The sequence below is a fragment of the Littorina saxatilis genome, linkage group LG16 (assembly GCF_037325665.1).
Source record: "Littorina saxatilis isolate snail1 linkage group LG16, US_GU_Lsax_2.0, whole genome shotgun sequence".
NCBI classification, from domain to species: domain Eukaryota; kingdom Metazoa; phylum Mollusca; class Gastropoda; order Littorinimorpha; family Littorinidae; genus Littorina; species Littorina saxatilis.
In genome coordinates, this window is record NC_090260.1 from 17,225,267 (window position 1) to 17,247,588 (window position 22,322).

Sequence of the window (22,322 nt, forward strand, 5' to 3'; positions counted from 1 at the left end):
TATGCACACACACCCCACACTACACAACACCACACACACTCACACACACACACACACACACACACACACGCACGCACGCACACTCACCACACACATACGCACGCACGCACGCACGCACGCACGCATGCACGCACGCACGCACGCACGCACACACACACACACACACACACACACACGCACGCACGCAAGCACACACATTCTCGAACGAACGAACGAACGAACAAACGCACACACGCACGCACGCACGTATGCACACACACCCCACACTACACAACACCACACACACTCGCACACACACACACGCACACACACGCACGCACGCACGCACACTCACTCACCACACACATACGCACGCACGTACGCACGCACGCATGCTCACACACACACACACACACACACACGTAAACGTACAGTCCATGAGGTTTTACCACATGTATCGATATATACATAAAGAGTCTATAATATTATGTTCCTTTGTGTGTGTCTTTCTTTTTACTCGTCTTCGTTATGCAAATTACAAACCCTATGATCCCTGTAAAAATCCACGACTTCACGAGATATAAAAGCGATGATTTTTAACCTAATATGAGTCAATAACAAGAAACTAAATCAGCCTGCAGGTTTCAATTAACGCACACAGCGTGAGAGATATGTAAGTCGGTATGAGAGACATGACCGAAATCCACCGTCTTATCACCTTCTCATCCCCCCCTCCCCCGGCCATACCTTCTTGTGATCCTATATCTCTCTAAGTCTTCCTCTCCCAACACCTCAGTCAAGGTGTCAGAGAGAGAGAGGGAGAGAGAGAGAGAGAGAGGGAGAGAGAGAGAGAGAGAGAGAGAGAGAGAGAGAGAGAGAGAGAGAGAGAGAGAGAGAGAGAGAGAGAGAGAGAGAGAGAAACAGAGGGAGAGAGAGAGAGAGAGAGAGAGAGAGAGAGAGAGAGAGAGAGAGAGAGAGAGAGAGAAACAGAGGGAGAGAGAGAGAGGGAGAGAGGGAGAGAGAGAGAGAGAGAGAGAGAGAGAGAGAGAGAGAGAGAGAGACAGACAGACAGACAGACAGACAGACAGAGACCCCAATGTGCAGCAGTGTGTGACGACACAAGGGTCCGGGTAGGCTTGCACCTATCATCATGACCTGTCTCTTCTTACAGCCAGTGTGTAGACTTGTTTTCTCTGAGCGTCATCATGACCTGTCTCTTCTTACAGCCAGTGTGTAGACTTGTTTTCTCTGAGCGTCATCATGACCTGTCTCTTCTTACAGCCAGTGTGTAGACTTGTTTTCTCTGAGCGTCATCATGACCTGTCTCTTCTTACAGCCAGTGTTGTGTAGACTTGTTTTCTCTGAGCGTCATCATGACCTGTCTCTTCTTACAGCAAGTGTTGTGTAGACTTGTTTTCTCTGAGCGTCAGCCTGCCTGTCCTCGTAGCCAGTGGTGACCGACAAGGCATACAATGGGTTTATAGATTTGTAACCTGACCTGGCTTTAGGCTGCTTCTCATGGCGAATATCCAAAAGACACACAGATGGTTGAATGTAAAACAAAGCAACTCTGTAAACCTTGCATAACACAGAAAATCACATAGTATTCTCGATTGCTGTTTCCCTCAAATGGTCCATTAACAACTCACAGGAAGCGATGGGGAAACGATACGGTGGAATAATCCATTGTGGCACGACATTCAGCTCAAGTTGGTTTGTTTGTCAGGCAAGGAAAGACATTCATTCAAACCGAAACTGAGTGTTGTTCAGTGAAACCTTAAATTTTTCCGTGAGCTGCGACGAGAAGTGTCTGAAATGTCGTTGTTGCACGTTGAGGGTATTGTTTTGTGTGTACAGTCCCTTCAGCCTGTACAGCCATCCGGGGCCAATTTCGTAAAGAATGGCATGTCGTATGGTATTGTAGCAAGTAAAACACGTTATTCCTGTGTAAAGCATGATGTAGATGTGTTGGTCAGAGTCCTAGTGGAAGCATGATGTAGATGTGTTGGTCAGAGTCCTAGTGGAAGCATCATGTAGATGTGTTGGTCAGAGTCCTAGTGGAAGCATGATGTAGATGTGTTGGTCAGAGTCCTAGTGGAAGCATGATGTAGATGTGTTGGTCAGAGTCCTAGTGGAAGCATGATGTAGATGTGTTGGTCAGAGTCCTAGCGGAAGCATGATGTAGATGTGTTGGTCAGAGTCCTAGTGGAAGCATGATGTAGATGTGTTGGTCAGAGTCCTAGTGGAAGCATGATGTAGATGTGTTGGTCAGAATCCTAGTGGAAGCATCATGTAGATGTGTTGGTCAGAGTCCTAGTGGAAGCATCATGTAGATGTGTTGGTCAGAGTCCTAGTGGAAGCATGATGTAGATGTGTTGGTCAGAGTCCTAGTGGAAGCATCATGTAGATGTGTTGGTCAGAGTCCTAGCGGAAGCATGATGTAGATGTGTTGGTCAGAGTCCTAGTGGAAGCATCTTGTAGATGTGTTGGTCAGAGTCCTTGTGGAAGCATCATGTAGATGTGTTGGTCAGAGTCCTCCCTAGTGGAAGCATGATGTAGATGTGTTGGTCAGAGTCCTAGTGGAAGCATCTTGTAGATGTGTTGGTCAGAGTCCTAGTGGAAGCATCATGTAGATGTGTTGGTCAGAGTCCTAGTGGAAGCATGATGTAGATGTGTTGGTCAGAGTCCCAGTGGAAGCATGATGTAGATGTGTTGGTCAGAGTCCTAGTGGAAGCATGATGTAGATGTGTTGGTCAGAGTCCTAGTGGAAGCATGATGTAGATGTGTTGGTCAGAGTCCTAGTGGAAGCATGATGTAGATGTGTTGGTCAGAGTCCTAGCGGAAGCATGATGTAGATGTGTTGGTCAGAGTCCTAGTGGAAGCATGATGTAGATGTGTTGGTCAGAGTCCTAGTGGAAGCATGATGTAGATGTGTTGGTCAGAGTCCTAGCGGAAGCATCATGTAGATGTGTTGGTCAGAGTCCTAATGGAAGCATGATGTAGATGTGTTGGTCAGAGTCCTAGTGGAAGCATGATGTAGATGTGTTGGTCAGAGTCCTAGTGGAAGAATCATGTAGATGTGTTGGTCAGAGTCCTCCCTAGTGGAAGCATGATGTAGATGTGTTGGTCAGAGTCCTAGTGGAAGCATCTTGTAGATGTGTTGGTCAGAGTCCTTGTGGAAGCATCATGTAGATGTGTTGGTCAGAGTCCTCCCTAGTGGAAGCATGATGTAGATGTGTTGGTCAGAGTCCTAGTGGAAGCATCTTGTAGATGTGTTGGTCAGAGTCCTAGTGGAAGCATCATGTAGATGTGTTGGTCAGAGTCCCAGTGGAAGCATGATGTAGATGTGTTGGTCAGAGTCCTAGTGGAAGCATGATGTAGATGTGTTGGTCAGAGTCCTAGTGGAAGCATCATGTAGATGTGTTGGTCAGAGTCCTAGTGGAAGCATGATGTAGATGTGTTGGTCAGAGTCCCAGTGGAAGCATGATGTAGATGTGTTGGTCAGAGTCCTAGTGGAAGCATGATGTAGATGTGTTGGTCAGAGTCCTAGTGGAAGCATGATGTAGATGTGTTGGTCAGAGTCCTAGTGGAAGCATCATGTAGATGTGTTGGTCAGAATCCTAGTGGAAGCATTCCATGTGGAGGCCTGGACAGATCTGTGTGTGATTTTCCATTAGTTTTAGACAGGAAGGAAGGCACCTTTAAATGAGGGTGGGGATGGGGGTGGGGTGGGTGCTGAGGTGAATGTTACAAAGACACCTGCAGTAAACAGGTACAAACTGGGACGTTAGATTATTTGCAGTTGGGTTTTCTTTTCGCAGTTTACAGCGGGACCTTCCACCTCCCTTTTTCTGGAGGACGATGTGTGGACGTACGGTCGTTGTGAACGTTGCAAGTTCCCCCAGCCCTATGATCATTATTGTAGCGTAGCAGTAGACTATCTTTACTTATTCCCCCCTCTGCTTCTTTACCTCTGTAAACTTGTAGGGGTAGTTATTTTTCGATAATGACCCAGCAACCAAACAAATAACGACCCAGCAACAGCCTGAATCCTCGATAGTGCAATGGGTTGAGAGGTTGTTCTGTTTCGGTACTACTTTTTGCGACTGAAAAATTCCGAACGCTCTAATGTACGAAGTATACATCTCTGGAGCAAACAATACAAACATACCGCATTTAAATTAACAACTACAGGCCTGAACACATGAATCTCCATATAAAATCCATGAGTTCGGTTGTTTTCTGAATCTCATCTGCCGTGCTGAAGCCGTTCATCACAAGCAATTTCCCAAGGCAAGTAACTCATACTTTGTCTAGCGACAAGAGTAGTTCCCCTTCTTTTCACTCAGTTCCTTCGACAACAGACTGCAATCCGACGGTCAGTTTTCAACAATATTTCATTTAATAAACAGATCACACGCAACCAAATGCACACATCTCATCAATTTAAACAACATAAAGGGGTTTCATACACTATTTTCCCCGGAAAACTGAACTTCATACAGTTTTTAACGTTGGAACACGGGTGCAAAAGTTCGTCTGCTAGTCCCATTTGACGAAAAAACATTACCCTAAGCGATACCAAAACATATACAGAACACACAATATCTGCCTTTGCCGCCACAGCAGAATAACAGCATATCTGTGTACTTGATTTTAGCCTAAAATAGGAAAACTGACAAGAAGTGTTAACAGAATGGAATGATTTGCACGGAACTATACAACCGCGCATTAATCGATCGCCTGCGCAGGTTGACTGGTTGAGAGAATAGGATTCGATCAAACTTTCGCAAAAAAACTCCTCTTTTCTTTGAATAACTGAAGAAAGGAGGAATAAAGAGGTTACACACCTCGTCTCAGTGATTATCAAAAATAATGGTCTCAGTTCGCGGTCATGAAAAAGCTCGCTAAAGCTCGCATTTTTCATGATCCGCTAACTTCGACCATTATTTTTGATAATCACTGAGACTCGGCATGTAACCTCTACTTAGCCCTATAATATTGTAGTGTAGCAGTAGACTATCTTTACCTAGCACAATGATATTGTAGTGTAGCAGTAGACTATCTTTACCCAGCACAAAGATATTGCAGCGCAGCAGTAGACTATCTTCACCCTGCCCACAGATATTGTAGCGTAGCAGTGGAAAATGTTTGCCCAGCCCGGCAGCCACGTACGTCACAGGGAACTCTGAAACCCAAGCAGCGTGTGTACTGATCCCTGAACGAACCTCACCGCCACTCAACAAAGGAGAAGGATATTAATTCGGCAGTTTCATGTTCCTTGTGGGATTTCCAGTGACGCCACTCTAAAAAAAAACAAAGAAAAAAAACCGAGTCGACTGTTGCACTCTCTCTCTATTTTAATGTTTTATGTTTTTGTCTGAGAGAGTTTTAGACACACCTTGGAAGAAAGGGGATTCGAAAACAAGAGTCTATTCATTTCTATCTACAAACTTGGCCAGCTTGCAGTCATAGTGCTTTTCGTGCTTTTTGACTTTTAGAGTTTTATGCGTTTTGACACTGCGCTGGTTTCTATCTTGCATTCTGTCTTTATTTTCTTCCTTGTTTTCTAGAGGTATGCGAACCCATGAGTTGTTGTGACAAAGGGCGGGCGCGGTGGCCTAGTGGATAAGACATCGGCCTCCTAATCTGAAGGTCGTGAGTTCAAATCCCGGCCGCGACCGCTAAGGGTGGAGGTTTTTCGATCGCACAGGTCAACTTATATGCAGACCTGTTAGTGTCTTATCCCCCTTCGTGTATACACGCAACCACAAGACCAAGTGCGCACGGGAAAGATCCTGTAATCCATGTCAGAGTTTGGTGGGTTATCGAAAATACCCAGCATGCTTCCCCAGTTTACGTCAAATATATCTTTACGTCATTTCCTTTCTGTCTGACATCTATTCCAAATCTGAAGATCTCTGTTGGACAAGAAAAATCAAGGGAACTGAAACACATGTTCAACATGGTTTTATCTTGTGAGATTGTTCTGAGAGCGCATTTCACCTGTTAATATTCATCATGTCAGGTGAGTGATTGGCTGACCCAGGTCACGAAATGCTTTGACTGACAGTCCCCTTTGCGGCTGTCTAATTTGCGGGATCGGTTAGAACAAGTTTTTTTGGTCGATGTATCATCTTACAAAAAGTACGCGGCTGTTTTCTGTCCCCATAAAAACCGACGATGAGTACATCGCGACCCGGATGTGCAGCAGTGTGAAACGTCACGAGGGTGCGGGTACACGTATCGCGTGACCGCGCTGAAGCCTTTATCTTGTAAAGACCAGTGTCGTCACAGCTCAGTCTGTGTCTGTACCAACCTGTCGTCAACACGTGTTGCAGGCAGTGTAGTGTTTAGATGTAACCGCGCGTCTTCGCCCTGTGGGAAATAGTGTAGTGTTTAGATGTAACGGCGTGTCTTCACCCTGTGGGAAATAGTGTAGTGTTCGCTCGACAGTCTAAAGTGTGATCCTGACGTCCTGACGAGTTGTGAGAAAGAAACACTGACTGAAGCTAACGAGTTGTGAGAAAGAAACACTGACTGAAGCTAACGAGTTGTGAGAAAGAAACACTGACTGAAGCTAACGAGTTGTGAGAAAGAAACACTGACTGAAGCTAACGAGTTGTGAGAAAGAAACACTGACTGAAGCTAACGAGTTTTGAGAAAGAACCACTGACTGAACCTAACGAGTCGTGAGACTGAGAAACACTGACTGCAGCTAACGAGTCGTGAGACTGAGAAACACTGACTGCAGCAAACGAGTTGTTAGAAAGAAACACTGACTGAAGCTAAATAGTTTTGAGAAAGAACCACTGACTGAAGCTAACGAGTTGTGAGAAATAAACACTGACTAAAGCTAACGAGTGGTGAGAAAGAAACACTGACTGAAGCTGACGAGTTGTGAGAAAGAAACACTGACTGCAGCTAACGAGTCGTGAGAAAGAAACACTGCCTGAAGCTAACGAGTTGTGAGAAAGAAACACTGACTGAAGCTAACGAGTTGTGAGAAAGAAACACTGTTTGGAGCTAACGAGTTGTGAGAAAGAAACACTGACTGAAGCTAACGAGTTGTGAGAAAGAAACACTGACTGAAGCTAACGAGTTGTGAGAAAGAAACACTGACTGAAGCTAACGAGTTGTGAGAAAGAAACACTGACTGAAGCTAACGAGTCGTGAGAAAGAAACACTGTTTGGAGCTAACGAGTTGTGAGAAAGAAACACTGACTGCAGCTAACGAGTGGTGAGATCTATAGAAACACTGACTGAAGCTAACGAGTGGTGAGAAAGAAACACTGACTGAAGCTAACGAGTCGTGAGAAAGAAACACTGACTGAAGCTAACGAGTTGTGAGAAAGAAACACTGACATAAGCTAACGAGCTGTGAGAAAGAAACACTGTTTGGAGCTAAGAAGTTGGGGGGATAACTGTGGATTGCTTTGTTCACAGGTAAGAGTGTGTAAGTGGATTTGACTCATTTAACCTTTATTGTGTTTTCGAGTACGACCCAGAGACAAATAAACATCAATGCATCTTTAAATCCTTTGGAACTTTTTCTCAAGACTGGTGTAAGTAAACTTAGCAAAAATATGATTGTGACAAATGTTAGACACCCAATCAAAATTTAAACTTTCTATGACATTTTAAGGCAGTCTGCTGGATCATGGCACACTTTGTGGATCAAAATGTCCTTAACTCTTACCAGTTCGCTCCCTTACCCATCGTAAGCAAGCTTATATGGATAAACTCATATGTTAGATACACTTTATGACAGAAACGAGCTGGGTTTTTGTTAAAAGTTAGTTATAGGAATGCATTGTTATTCACACACAAAAAAGTCTGTTAACGGTAACATAGGCCAATAAAATAGGGTCGGTAGGTCGGGACTTTTTTTTTCCCCAAAAAACATATTTCTAAGTTATTTTACAAAAAAACAAAGACCTTTTCTTTTTTTTTTCTTCCAAAAACCATAATTTTTAAGTTATTTTGCCCAATTTTTATTTATTTTTTTCCCCCAAATGCCAAAAACAAGTCTAGGGTCGCGGGAAAAAATAGGGTCGGTCGGGATACTGTAAACAGACTATTTTTTGTGTGCCTTAGGCATGCGTATGTCATGAAACGTCCAACTTTGAAATTTGGGTGGGGGTATTCAGGTGACAATAACTTTTTTCTTTATCAGCAAAACTCAATAAAACTTTGCTATGTTATGTAAAATAAATGCCAAAACAGACTAGTTAGCAGCATATCTAAAATAAACTGAACACAAAAAAAATGTCTTCTTTGTGTTTGTCACGTGTTCCAAAAAATGGGCGTACAAATTTCAACAAAAATCATGTTGTCACCCCCATAACATTTTTTACCTTTAAAGATAGCACAATTCTCTTTGCAAATATGAAAAGCTTATTCATTTTCCTTTCATTTGATATATAACTTTCTATATTTCATTTGGAATATGACCCCAGATAGCCACTCGGCAAGTAGGCACCAACAGCACTGTAAAATATGCCCTGAAACCCCCGAACTGGTAAGAGTTAACAGCTAGTGTGAACTTATTTACTATCTGGGTTATTGTAAGTTACTCAGTTATTCATGTTGTATATTTCCTAGGTAATTGTTGTTGTAACCAGACCGCGTATTGATATCCCCTGGACAAAGTCATGAAAATTCGTGATGACATTACCAACACAACACAGAATGATCAGCATTTATATGGGTGTGTGGATACTCAAGTACCACACGGTACAGAGAACGTAATACTATTCACATGTACTCATCGTCAACACAGAATGATCAGCATGTGTATGGGTGTGTGGATACTCAAGTACCACACGGCACAGAGAACGTAATACTATTCACATGTACTCATCGTCAACACAGAATGATCAGCATGTGTATGGGTGTGTAGATACTCAGTACCACACGGCACAGAGAACGTAATACTATTCACATGTACTCATCGTCAACACAGAATGATCAGCATTTATATGGGTGTGTGGATAATCAGTACCACACGGCACAGAGAACGTAATACTATTCACATGTACTCATCGTCAACAATGCAGGTTTGTGTTTCTTTGTTTTATGAAGACTATTAATCTTTGTAGACACTGATTTCGCCCAACAAGCCAGGGTGCACAACTGTTGATTAGGCGTGATTTAACCCTGCAAGAAACTCTCACAGAGCCTCAACCTTCATCCCGCCGCCCCCCCCGCCGCTCCCCCCCCCCCCTCTCCCCTTCCTCCTCTAACCCCCCACCCACCCAAAATCCAACCCACAACTCGGTATGCGACCCGGATGTCTATAAGTGTGAGACGACGCAATGACACGGTGCACGTATCATGTATCGGTACTGAGGCCGCCTCGTTGTGGGGCCATTGTTGTCAGCGTTCTGCCCGTGTCACTGCAGAGAGGTCGTGTTGCTTTCCTGTGTCATGTCAAAGTACTGGCCTGGCTTGGAGAAGTGTAATGTCAGCGTTCTGCCCGTGTCTCTACAGAGAGGTCGTGTTGCTTTCCTGTGTCATGTCAAAGTACTGGCCTGGCTAGGAGAAGTGTAATGTCAGCGTTCTGCCCGTGTCACTGCAGAGAGGTCGTGTTGCTTTCCTGTGTCATGTCAAAGTACTGGCCTGGCTTGGAGAAGTGTAATGTCAGCGTTCTGCCCGTGTCTCTACAGAGAGGTCGTGTTGCTTTCCTGTGTCATGTCAAAGTACTGGCCTGGCTTGGAGAAGTGTAATGTCAGCGTTCTGCCCGTGTCACTGCAGAGAGGTCGTGTTGCTTTCCTGTGTCATGTCAAAGTACTGGCCTGGCTTGGAGAAGTGTAATGTCAGCGTTCTGCCCGTGTCTCTACAGAGAGGTCGTGTTGCTTTCCTGTGTCATGTCAAAGTACTGGCCTGGCTTGGAGAAGTGTAATGTCAGCGTTCTGCCCGTGTCTCTGCAGAGAGGTCGTGTTGCTTTCCTGTGTCATGTCAAAGTATTGGCCTGGCTTGGAGAAGTGTAATGTCAGCGTTCTGCCCGTGTCACTGCAGAGAGGTCGTGTTGCTTTCCTGTGTCATGTCAAAGTACTGGCCTGGCTTGGAGAAGTGTAATGTCAGCGTTCTGCCCGTGTCTCTACAGAGAGGTCGTGTTGCTTTCCTGTGTCATATCAAAGTACTGGCCTGGCTTGGAGAAGTGTAATGTCAGCGTTCTGTCCGTGTCTCTACAGAGAGGTCGTGTTGCTTTCCTGTGTCATATCAAAGTACTGGCCTGGGTTGGAGAAGTGTAATGTCAGCGTTCTGTCCGTGTCTCTACAGAGAGGTTGTGTTGCTTTCCTGTGTCATATCAAAGTACTGGCCTGGCTTGGAGAAGTGTAATGTCAGCGTTCTGTCCGTGTCTCTACAGAGAGGTCGTGTTGCTTTCCTGTGTCATATCAAAGTACTGGCCTGGCTTGGAGAAGTGTAATGTCAGCGTTCTGTCCGTGTCTCTACAGAGAGGTCGTGTTGCTTTCCTGTGTCATGTCAAAGTACTGGCCTGGCTTGGAGAAGTGTAATGTCAGCGTTCTGCCCGTGTCTCTACAGAGAGGTCGTGTTGCTTTCCTGTGTCATGTCAAAGTACTGGCCTGGCTTGGAGAAGTGTAATGTCAGCGTTCTGCCCGTGTCTCTACAGAGAGGTCGTGTTGCTTTCCTGTGTCATATCAAAGTACTGGCCTGGCTTGGAGAAGTGTAATGTCAGCGTTCTGCCCGTGTCACTGCAGAGAGGTCGTGTTGCTTTCCTGTGTCATATCAAAGTACTGGCCTGGCTTGGAGAAGTGTAATGTCAGCGTTCTGCCCGTGTCTCTACAGAGAGGTCGTGTTGCTTTCCTGTGTCATGTCAAAGTACTGGCCTGGCTTGGAGAAGTGTAATGTCAGCGTTCTGCCCGTGTCACTGCAGAGAGGTCGTGTTGCTTTCCTGTGTCATGTCAAAGTACTGGCCTGGCTTGGAGAAGTGTACTGTCAGTGTGTTTTGCAAATAAAACGTGTTAACAACCCACAAACACAAACCGATGTTGTTGGTTCTTTTCATTTCTTTATTGTTAATTTCAAGTTCAGCAGTAAAGTATGCTTTGTTTTGTTCGAAATTCAACGCATGGCTATATGTAGCCGTGTGGAGAATTCACGGCAATATTGTTCCTAGTGTGTTGTTCCTCTATTTTATTCCCTACGAATAAGGATAAGGAGAAGATTGTATATAGTCCTGTGAGGTTACCCTCATGGAAATTCGGGCTGCTTTCTCACTGGGGAAAGCGGGCTGCCATACAGTATACGGCGCTACCCATTTGTTTTCTTTTTTCTGCATGCGTGTATTCATGTTTTCAAGCCCTCAGACTTTCGCGGTGAACTTGGGTTCTGTATCGTGCGCATGCGCCGTGCACACGGGGGTGTTCGGACACCGAGGAGAGTCTGCACAAAGTTGACTCTCGGAAATAAATCCCTCGACGAACATGGGGATCGAACCCACGCCGATAACGACAACTGGTTTTGGCGGTTGCAGAAACACACACCCCAAAACCGTCAGGCTTTTTCGCTTTTTTTCACTTTTGGCAGCGCTCACTCTAAATTCGCCGTCTAAAACGGACTCGTTTCTGTCCACAGCTTTTATCACACAAAAATGGCTATATATGACAGCTAAGACCGTATTTGTTACGTACATTATAACAGTGTTTACCCCGAGTTTCTACTGCAAACAGAAAATAATAGCAAAACCTCAAAGTATGTGTGAGTCCCCTAATATGGACCACCTTCAACAAATCGAAGAAAATAAAAGCTAAAGGCAATTTTAATTAATTCATTAAGAAGCTAGCTGAAAATAACCTATGAGTAGCACTCGAGATTTCAAAAAAATATAACAAATATTTTTTGGGGGGGTAGAAGTTGATAATTTCACTTATTTTCACTCTGTTTTTGATAAGCTTCTTCAGTTTGCTGGTGTACTTCAAATAATGCTCTCATCAACCCGAAACAGATAAATCTAAAGCATAATTATTTGAATTAGTCTGACTTACACACTAAGTTGTAACATGCTATTTTGAAGTATAGAGGGCTTTTTTTTTAAAGTGCTATTTTATTTTCTCCTTTGTTACTTAAATCTTGTTAAAAAATCTTGATCACCTTTAAACAAGTTATAACTCTTGTGGGGAGCGGGGGGGGGGGGGGGGGGGGGCGGGGCGGGGCAGGGCGGGAGAGGTTGAGGGATGAGAGGAGGTGGGGAGGTGGGGGGGGGGGTTTGAGGACAATCAGGAGAACATCCTACAGCGTCAGAGGGTTAGTGGAGAGACACATTTGCTATTAAAATGTCGGAAGATTTTAAGTAGAGGTAATTAAAGGTGGTCGTCTACATTTTTGCTTTTTTTCAATAATCTTATGGTTAGATTTCGCTAAAAAGTTATGTCAGATGACGAATGAACCATGGGGAAAAAAGTTTTAGAAAAAAAATATATGTAAAAAAAGATTTTATTTTTGGGTAGCGTGACTCACGCTTCCAATATTTTGATTTCTGTTTGCTGAGAACATGTGCTTTGCCTAAAAATACTGACCAATCAAATTCATGTCACTATGCTTATAGCCACGCCCAAACAAGTGCAGCAACAGTTTGACACTGGAGCGCTGTCCACGCTTTTTTTTAAACGCACGAAATGCACGGGATTTGAGAGGAGTTTTGCGCTTGGCATTTTCCAAATAAGGATATCCTACTATGAGTACTACGCTGGAATACTACAATGAATTTTCAAACGGCTACACTGGCTTCGTCTTTCCTGATCGAAAGGGGGTGTATTGTTGATAATTGTAGATAATAGACTCTGCATTTTAATGGTAAAATGGCGATTTCGGTATAAAAATGTAGACAAGGACCTTTAAGATACTTTCCGGAAGAAATGTGGGTTTTTATGGATACAAATAATCTGCTTGCAACTGAGTAGTGTTCAGAAACATGGAAACCCTTCCCCTTAATCAAATCTTTTCAGAAGACATTGACCAACCCGACCGCCTAACACGCTGCCCCACAAAAAAAGAAACAAAAGCACAAAAGGCAAGACCCGTCTGGTCTTCATTGTCATGGCCAGAGAACGAGGGAGATACCATGATCACAACACAGCGAGAGTAGCTCCAATGTTAACAGTACTCTGGTCTTCATTGTCATGACCAGATAACAAGATACCATGATCACAACACAGCGAGAGTAGTTCCAATGTTGACAGTGCTCTGGTCTTCATTGTCATGGCCAGAGAACGAGGGAGATACCATGGTCATAACACAGCGAGAGTAGCTCCAATGTTAACAGCGCTCTGGTCTTCATTGTCATGGCCAGAGAACGAGGGAGATACCATGATCACAACACAGCGAGAGTAGCTCCAATGTTAACAGTGCTCTGGTCTTCATTGTCATGGTCAGAGAACAAGATACCATGATCACAACACAGCGAGAGTAGCTCCAATGTTAACAGCGTTCTGGTCTTCATTGTCATGGCCAGAGAACGAGGGAGATACCATGATCACAACACAGCGAGAGTAGCTCCAATGTTAACAGCGTTCTGGTCTTCATTGTCATGGCCAGAGAACGAGGGAGATACCATGATCACAACACAGCGAGAGTAGCTCCAATGTTAACAGTGCTCTGGTCTTCATTGTCATGGTCAGAGAACAAGATACCATGATCACAACACAGCGAGAGTAGCTCCAATGTTAACAGTGCTCTGGTCTTCATTGTCATGGTCAGAGAACAAGATACCATGGTCACAACACAGCGATAGTAGCTCCAATGTTAACAGCGCTCTGGTCTTCATTGTCATGGTCAGAGAACAAGATACCATGATCACAACACAGCGAGAGTAGCTCCAATGTTAACAGCGCTCTGGTCTTCATTGTCATGGTCAGAGAACAAAATACCATGGTTACAACACAGCGAGAGTAACTCCAATGTTAACAGCGTTCTACTCTTCATTTAATTCATTTTCAATTCAATTTAATACAACTTTATTATCTGAATGTGAGACAAAATAAATATTTCTTTTGGCTCGTGTACACAGATATTATATCCCTCTCAAAACGTATAAATAAACACATAGAATGTATCACACACATATCCTAAACCATACACACTCGCACCCTTACACACATATCCTAAACCATACACACTCGCACCCTCACACACATATCCTAAACCATACACACTCGCACCCTCACATACATATCCTAAACCATACACACTCGCACCCTCACATACATATCCTAAACCAGACACACTCGCACCCTCACGTGCATATCCACATACATGCACTCATGTGTCCATTATTAAATATAAATACATTAAAATTAAATTGATTGTTATGGTCAAGGAGGAACGTACCATGCACACGTCCTCAATTCTGACATTGGTACCAACATTCTCAACTCTGCAATCCTTGTCACTCTGAGCTCTGGTCAGGCCTAAGATGTAGATAATGTACATCAAATATGAAGTAAGTCGGTGCACAAATAAAGAAGTTATTAGCATTTTCGAGGGTGGCATTTATTTGGGGTCACCCGGTACACAAATATGAAGTAATTCGCTCAACAGATGTAGACTCTGTTAGATTGTTTTTGTGTGGCATTGGATGAGGGGGGGGTGAGTGTCCCCCAGTACATGCATTTCGTTCGCTTGGCCTGCACTACGGCTTTTGTGGAGCGTTACTCCACGATCATCCCCGACAGTCTTCAAATGGAGTCTGTCAAAGTTAATGTATTCTAATCTACCAAGGAACTTGTTCCTGCTTTCGTGCGATTGCAACAAGGCCGAAATGATTCCGTTCTGTTGACACACTTCTTTCAGTTCACTGACCTGTGACGGTCACGTAAAACAACACGTGCTACCGTATCACCATCTCTCTGCTCCCGCTCAATCGTTTCACATATTTGTTTCTCCTTTTCGTGTGATTGGTGGAAGGCAAAACATTTTTCCCATCCAATAGCAGTGTTTGGAATAAACTCACGTTTTCAAAAGAAATCCCACGTACATCTATTTACGTCATGTGATTGATATCTTTGCATCAACTATGGTCTCGCTGTTTTGCTAATGCTACAGTACCGGGCACTTACAAATTACTCTCACCACTATATAACAAAGACTGATTAAACGTGTATCAATGCGCCTTCTAAGCATGTATTTGTTTGTTTGTTTGTTTGCTTGTTTGTATTCCACATGTGATTGTTGGTGTTCATCAAGAATTGAACACCAATCACAGAATGTGCTTCGTTCTAAACCCAGCGTTTCTGAATTACAATACACCAGTTAACAGTTCCAGCGCACCGGCCCCCGTAGCGCAGTGGTTAGCGCATCGGGCTGCGGGCCGGGAGGTCGTGGGTTCGAATCCCATCAGGGTCATGTGGGTTTTTCGGGCTACGGTCGGCTCCTACCCAGAGTGGAAGTGCTATGGTTCCTATGGGAAGGCTGGAATCACACAGCCGAGTGCCATTCACTTAACGAATGCGACTTTGAGGGTGCTCAGGTTCTGTTTACCTGACCAACACCGCAGGTGCGGCAGTTCTCGGGCCTGGTTGACACCAGGATATATACTGTTCAAAAAAAGAAACGCATAGCTTGTAATATTTGGTTAATTTAGTTATATGGTTACAAGGATATCCACCAAACTGCAGAAAATGTTTATCTGGTTGTCGACCTTTCGTCCATTGCCACAAGTGAGCTCTGCACGTGACGCATGCGTTATCAGTGGCTACAATGTCAAAATTGCTCATTTGGCATGACCACTCGTCATGCTTCAGTGTAATCTCGTGAAACTCGGGGAATATTGAGCTCTCATCATGTCTTCCAAAACCCATAAAAGCGGATTGTTCGCCACAAAGAAATCAGACGACAATTCAGCGACGAAAGATGGCCCGATTGAGCAGAGAAGACCGCCAAATTGCATTGGGTCGTTTACAAGCAGGCCAAAGTCAAAGTGCAATCGCCAGGCACTTCCACGTGTCCCAGAGCACCATCAGTAGACTGTGGGTCAGGTTTCAAGCCACTGGCTCCGTTGCTGACTTGCCACGAGCGGGAAGACCAAGGGCGACAACTGCTGCTCACGACCGCTTCGTACGGCTCCGCCACCTCCGGAATCGTTTCCTGTCGGCCTCATCTTCTGTCCAGGCTCTCCCCGGGCCACACAGATTATCGGACCAGACCGTGCGGAACCGCCTGCATGAAGCTGGTTTGAGAGCTCGCAGACCTCACAGAGGAGCTGTCCTCACCCGCCGCCATCGCCAGAACCGAGTGCAGTGGGGCAACCAGCACCTTCGCTGGACCGTCCGGAATCACTGGAGACACGTGTGGTTCAGCGACGAGTCTTACTTCCTGCTCCAGCGACATGATGGTCGGAGGAGGGTCTACCGGAGAGTAAACGAACGTTACGCGCCCAACTGTGTGGATGAGGCACCCGTTCATGGTGGTGGAGGCGTCATGGTGTGGGGGGCGATCAATACCGCTGGAAGGAGCACCCTGGTGCACGTCCAAGGGCGCATAACTGCCCAGCGATACGTGGAGGAAATTCTGCGCCCACACGCCCTTCCTCTTCTGGCTGACCAGGATGCCATATTCCAGCAGGACAACGCTCGCCCGCACACAGCACGACTCACCACCCAGTTCCTCACCGACCACCATGTCCAGGTGCTTCCCTGGCCATCCATGTCGCCAGACATGAACCCGATAGAACACCTCTGGGATGAATTGGACAGACGTGTGCGCAGGCGAGAAGAAGCGCCGGCAAATCACCGCGATCTATTGCAGGCACTTCAGGAGGAGTGGGACACCATCCCACAGCAAGATATCCGGCATCTGATCCAGTCCATGCCCAGAAGGTGCCGGGCAGTTGTTGCTGCTCAAGGCAGTCACACCCCCTACTGACTTCACAGCCTCGGCACCCAATCGTATTGATTGACTGATTGATTTGAAGATGCAAATGAACTGTGTGTGCATTCAACTGTGTCCATACCAAATTTCAAACAAATAATCTAAATATTGGATTTTCTGTTAATTTTTTCGAAAAATAAAACAAATTTGGCAAGTAGCAACTATGCGTTTCTTTTTTTGAACAGTATATTATGACAGTAAGCGTAGAGTGCTGCCCTGTCACGTAGTCTCAAACCAAATTGGAAATCCATAGCATCATCATTATAATCATCCTCATCTCATTAATCATCCAAAATTATAAAATGTCCTTGCTCTTGTGGCCCTTCATGCCCGGAGCTCTCATGGTGACCTTGGTCTCATTGTTCCTGTTCCATCCTTCCCTGAATAGTACTTCTGCTGTCAGTCTTCAACGTGTGACGTTCTGGGGGGTCGACGGAGGGACGTGGTGGCGGTCTGTTCTCTGGAGGGGACGCTCACTTAGTCTGGCTCCGCGACTTAGCAGTCAATGTCGTTAGTAGGGGGCATAGTAGGTAGTGGGCTGAGTCCGTTAGCTCGGGACAGACCCACTACTGAACACCGTCGAAGTGACTCAGCAGAAGTGCAGTGTCAACTTCCGAGGGTAGCCTACCGCAACGACCCGACATCCCTCCCTGGAGCGTCTGTAAAATCGACAAGTCTGGCAGAGGAACGAAATTCAGATGTGGATGGAGCAGCGAATGCAGGGACGGGGAACAGGTGTAAGGACAAAAACAAAAACAAAAACCCAGTTCCAGCGCTACATGGAAGAAACAAGAAAACCCACGTGATACCTAAAGCGATTATGATTGGTCGAGATGTTTTCGACGAGCAACGTTTGCATCGTCTGCACGGCAAAGCATGGTGATAGAGAGGGCGAGTGTGCTCGTCGGTTCATTTCCATCAAAGTTGCAGAGTCAACTTCAAGTTCAATCCATTTCAGTGGCATATAAACTTGCCCAGTAACTGGTTGCAGTAATGTAGTTTACCGACTTTGGAAATGGGGGTCCCAATTTTGCAAATCACTACAAAAGTGCACTTTCTTCAGCGAATCAGTCTATGCGTTCAAATCTCCGGAACGTACTCGAAAAAGTGATATGCACATGCGCACATTCCACGGAACTGGAAGTGGAAGTAGAAAAAATACTCGAAAAACGATCTGCGTACGTACAATTCCAAAATGGCCGCGGAACTGTGAATCGGTGTATGGAAAATGGTTACAATGTGTTGACTCTGCATGAAGAGTCAGACCTGATCACATCTACTTTACTATTCACACTTATTCAACCAGTTATTCTATTTAGATATTGATAATCGTTCATGTAATTCGTCGCTGGAGTGTCTAAATTACGGCGAATCGAAAGTGCCTTAGGATTACTCCCCTTTAAGATGAACATGTGCACTAACTGTTGCTAAAGGATTACTCCCCTTTAAGATGAACATGTGCACTAACTGTTGCTAAAGGATTACTCCCCTTTAAGATGAACATGTGCACTAACTGTTGCTAAAGGATTACTCCCCTTTAAGATGAACATGTGCACTAACTGTTGCTAAAGGATTACTCCCCTTTAAGATGAACATGTGCACTAACTGTTGCTAAAGGATTACTCCCCTTTAAGATGAACATGTGCACTAACTGTTGCTAAAGGATTACTCCCCTTTAAGATGAACATGTGCACTAACTGTTGCTAAAGGATTACTCCCCTTTAAGATGAACATGTGCACTAACTGTTGCTAAAGGATTACTCCCCTTTAAGATGAACATGTGCACTAACTGTTGCTAAAGGATTACTCCCCTTTAAGATGAACATGTGCACTAACTGTTGCTAAAGGATCGCCACGGGCAACACTACTTTTCTAATTGCAACATGATGTTGATGTTTTAGGTGAGACAGGGCGAGCACAATGGCGAGTCAGCAGGGAGGCAGCGGATCCATTGCAAAGAAACCACGTCTGGTAGGCCGCTGTCACCGTGTTGTGATGTGTATCATTCTGTGTTCTTAGCTGTGGTGTGTTGTCCATCGTTTTAAAAGTTTTATGTTGTCAGCCGTGGTGTCCATCGTGTTGCATGTTGTCCATTGTGTTGTGTTGTCCATCGTGTTGTGTTGTCCATTGTGTTGTATTGTGTTGTCCATTGTGTTGTGTTGTCCATTGTGTTGTCCATTGTGTTGTGTTGTCCATCGTGTTGTGTTGTCCATCGTGTTGTGTTGTCCATTGTGTTGTGTTGTCCATCGTGTTGTGTTGTCCATTGTGTTGTATTGTGTTGTCCATTGTGTTGTGTTGTTTATTGTATTGTGTTGTCCATCGTGTTGTGTTGTCCATTGTGTTGTGTTGTCCATCGTGTTGTGTTGTCCATCGTGTTGTGTTGTCCATTGTGTTGTGTTGTCCATCGTGTTGTGTTGTCCATTGTGTTGTATTGTGTTGTCCATTGTGTTGTGTTGTTTATTGTATTGTGTTGTCCATCGTGTTGTGTGGTCCATTGTGTTGTATTGTGTTGTCCATTGTGTTGTGTTGTTTATTGTATTGTGTTGTCCATCGTGTTGTGTGGTCCATTGTGTTGTGTTGTCCATCACGTTGTGGTGTCCATCGTGCTGTGATGTCCACCTTGTTATGTTGTTCACCGTGTTGTATTGTCCATCATGTTGTGTTATCAATTGTGTTGTGTTGTCCATCGTGTTGTGTTGTCCATTTTGTTGTATTGTCCATCATGTTATGTTGTCCATCGTGTTGTGTTGTCTATCGTATTGTGTTGTCCATTTTGTTGTGTTGTCCATCGTGTTGTGTTGTCCATCGTATTGTGTCCTCCATTTTGTTGTGTTGTCCATCGTGTTGTGTTGTGCATCGTGTTGTGTTGTCCATCGCGTTGTGTTGTCCATCGTGTTGTGTTGTTCATCGTGGTGTGTTGTCCATCGTGTTGTACGTGTTGTCCATCGTGTTGTGTTGTGTTGTCCATTGTGTTGTGTTGTCCATCGTGTTGTGTTGTCCATCGTGTTGTGTTGTCCATCGTGTTGTGATATCCATCGTGTTGTGTTGTCCATCGTGTTGTGTTGTCCATCGTGTTGTGTTGTGTTTTCCATCGTGTTGTGTTGTCCATCGCGTTGTGTTGTCCATCGTGTTGTGTTGTCCATCGTGTTGTGTTGTCCATCGTGATGTGTTGTCCATCGTGCTGTGATGTCCATGGTGTTATGTTGTTCACCTTGTTGTGTTGTCCATCGTGTTGTGTTGTCCATCGTGTTGTGTTGTCCATCATGTTGTGTTGTCCATCGTGTTGTGTTGTCCATCGTGTTGTGTTGTCCATCATGTTGTGTTGTCCATCGTGTTGTGCTGTCCATCGTGCTGTGTTGTCCATCGTGTTGTGTTGTCCATCGTGCTGTGTTGTCCATCTTGTGTTGTTCATCGTGTAGTGTTGTCCATCGTGTTGTGTTGTCCATCACGTTGTGTTGTCCATCGTGTTGTGTTGTACATCGTGTTGTGTTGTCCATCGTGTTGTGTTGTCCATCGTGTTGTGTTGTCCATCATGTTGTGTTGTCCATCGTGTTGTGTTGTCCATCATGTTGTGTTGTCCATCGTGTTGTGTTGTCCATCGTGTTGTGTTGTCCATCGTGTTGTGTTGTCCATCGTGTTGTGTTGTCCATCGTGTTGTGTTGTCCATCATGTGTTGTTCATCGTGTTGTGTTGTCCATCGTGTTGTGTTGTCCATCGTGTTGTGTTGTCCATCACGTTGTGTTGTCCATCGTGTTGTGTTGTCCATCATGTTGTGTTGTCCATCGTGTTGTGTTGTCCATCGTGCTGTGTTGTCCATCGTGTTGTGTTGTCCATCGTGTTGTGTTGTCCGTCGTGTTGTGTTGTCCATCGTGTTGTGTTGTCCATCATGTTGTGTTGTCCATCGTGTTGTGTTGTCCATCGTGTTGTGTTGTCCATCGTGTTGTGTTGTCCATCGTGTTGTGTTGTCCATCGTGTTGTGTTGTCCATCGTGTTGTGTTGTCCATCGTGTGTTGTTCATCGTGTTGTGTTGTCCATCGTGTTGTGTTGTCCATCATGTTGTGTTGTCCATCGTGTTGTGTTGTCCATCGTGTTGTGTTGTCCATCGTGTTGTGTTGTCCATCGTGTTGTGTTGTCCATCATGTGTTGTTCATCGTGTTGTGTTGTCCATCGTGTTGTGTTGTCCATCATGTTGTGTTGTCCATCGTGTTGTGTTGTCCATCGTGTTGTGTTGTCCATCACGTTGTGTTGTCCATCGTGTTGTGTTGTCCATCATGTTGTGTTGTCCATCGTGTTGTGTTGTCCATCACGTTGTGTTGTCCATCGTGTTGTGTTGTCCATCGTGTTGTGTTGTCCATCGTGTTGTGTTGTCCATCGTGTTGTGTTGTCCATCGTGTTGTGTTGTCCATCGTGTTGTGTTGTCCATCGTGTGTTGTTCATCATGTTGTGTTGTCCATCGTGTTGTGTTGTCCATCGTGTTGTGTTGTCCATCACGTTGTGTTGTCCATCGTGTTGTGTTGTCCATCATGTTGTGTTGTCCATCGTGTTGTGTTGTCCATCGTGTTGTGTTGTCCATCGTGTTGTGTTGTCCATCGTGTTGTGTTGTCCATCGTGTTGTGTTGTCCATCGTGTTGTACGTGTTGTCCATCGTGTTGTGTTGTCCATCGTGTTGTGTTGTCCATCGTGTTGTGTTGTCCATCGTGTTGTACGTGTTGTCCATCGTGTTGTGTTGTCCATCATGTTGTGTTGTCCATCGTGTTGTGTTGTCCATCGTGTTGTGTTGTCCATCATGTGTTGTTCATCGTGTTGTGTTGTCCATCGTGTTGTGTTGTCCATCATGTTGTGTTGTCCATCGTGTTGTGTTGTCCATCGTGTTGTGTTGTCCATCGCGTTGTGTTGTCCATCGTACGTGTTGTGTTGTCCATCATGTTGTGTTGTCCATCGTGTTGTGTTGTCCATCGTGTTGTGTTGTCCATCGTGTTGTGTTGTCCATCGTGTTGTGTTGTCCATCGTGCTTGTGTTGTCCATCGTGTTGTACGTGTTGTCCATCGTGTTGTGTTGTCCATCATGTTGTGTTGTCCATCGTGTTGTGTTGTCCATCGTGTTGTACGTGTTGTCCATCGTGTTGTGTTGTCCATCATGTTGTGTTGTCCATCGTGTTGTGTTGTCCATCGTGTTGTGTTGTCCATCGTGTTGTGTTGTCCATCGTGTTGTGTTGACCATCGTGTTGTGTTGTCCATCGTGATGTGTTGTCCATCGTGTTGTGTTGTCCATCGTATTGTGTTGTCCATCGTGTTGTACGTGTTGTCCATCGTGTTGTGTTTTAACACGTACATTCTCACAACAAAAGAGGTCACTCACATCGAACCTTTCAGGCGTGCTGCCAGTGCAGCAGGGAATCACGGTGCATCAGGCAAGGGGAGTGTGACTGCCGTGCGAACTGTACCCGCTGTACC

General features: G+C 45.0%; 1 protein-coding gene across 1 annotated transcript in view; it reads left to right on the forward strand.

Annotated features, from left to right (window-relative positions):
• The first annotated feature begins 6,818 nt into the window (after positions 1-6,818).
• LOC138950551 (uncharacterized) overlaps positions 6,819-22,322 on the forward strand; it is a 149,867-nt gene continuing 134,363 nt past the window's right edge. Inside the window, exons 1-2 of the mRNA XM_070322268.1 lie at positions 6,819-7,425; positions 18,771-18,840. Of these exons, the coding sequence (XP_070178369.1) occupies positions 18,790-18,840 (51 nt within the window). The 5' untranslated portion in view covers positions 6,819-7,425; positions 18,771-18,789. The remainder of the gene's footprint in view (positions 7,426-18,770; positions 18,841-22,322) is intronic.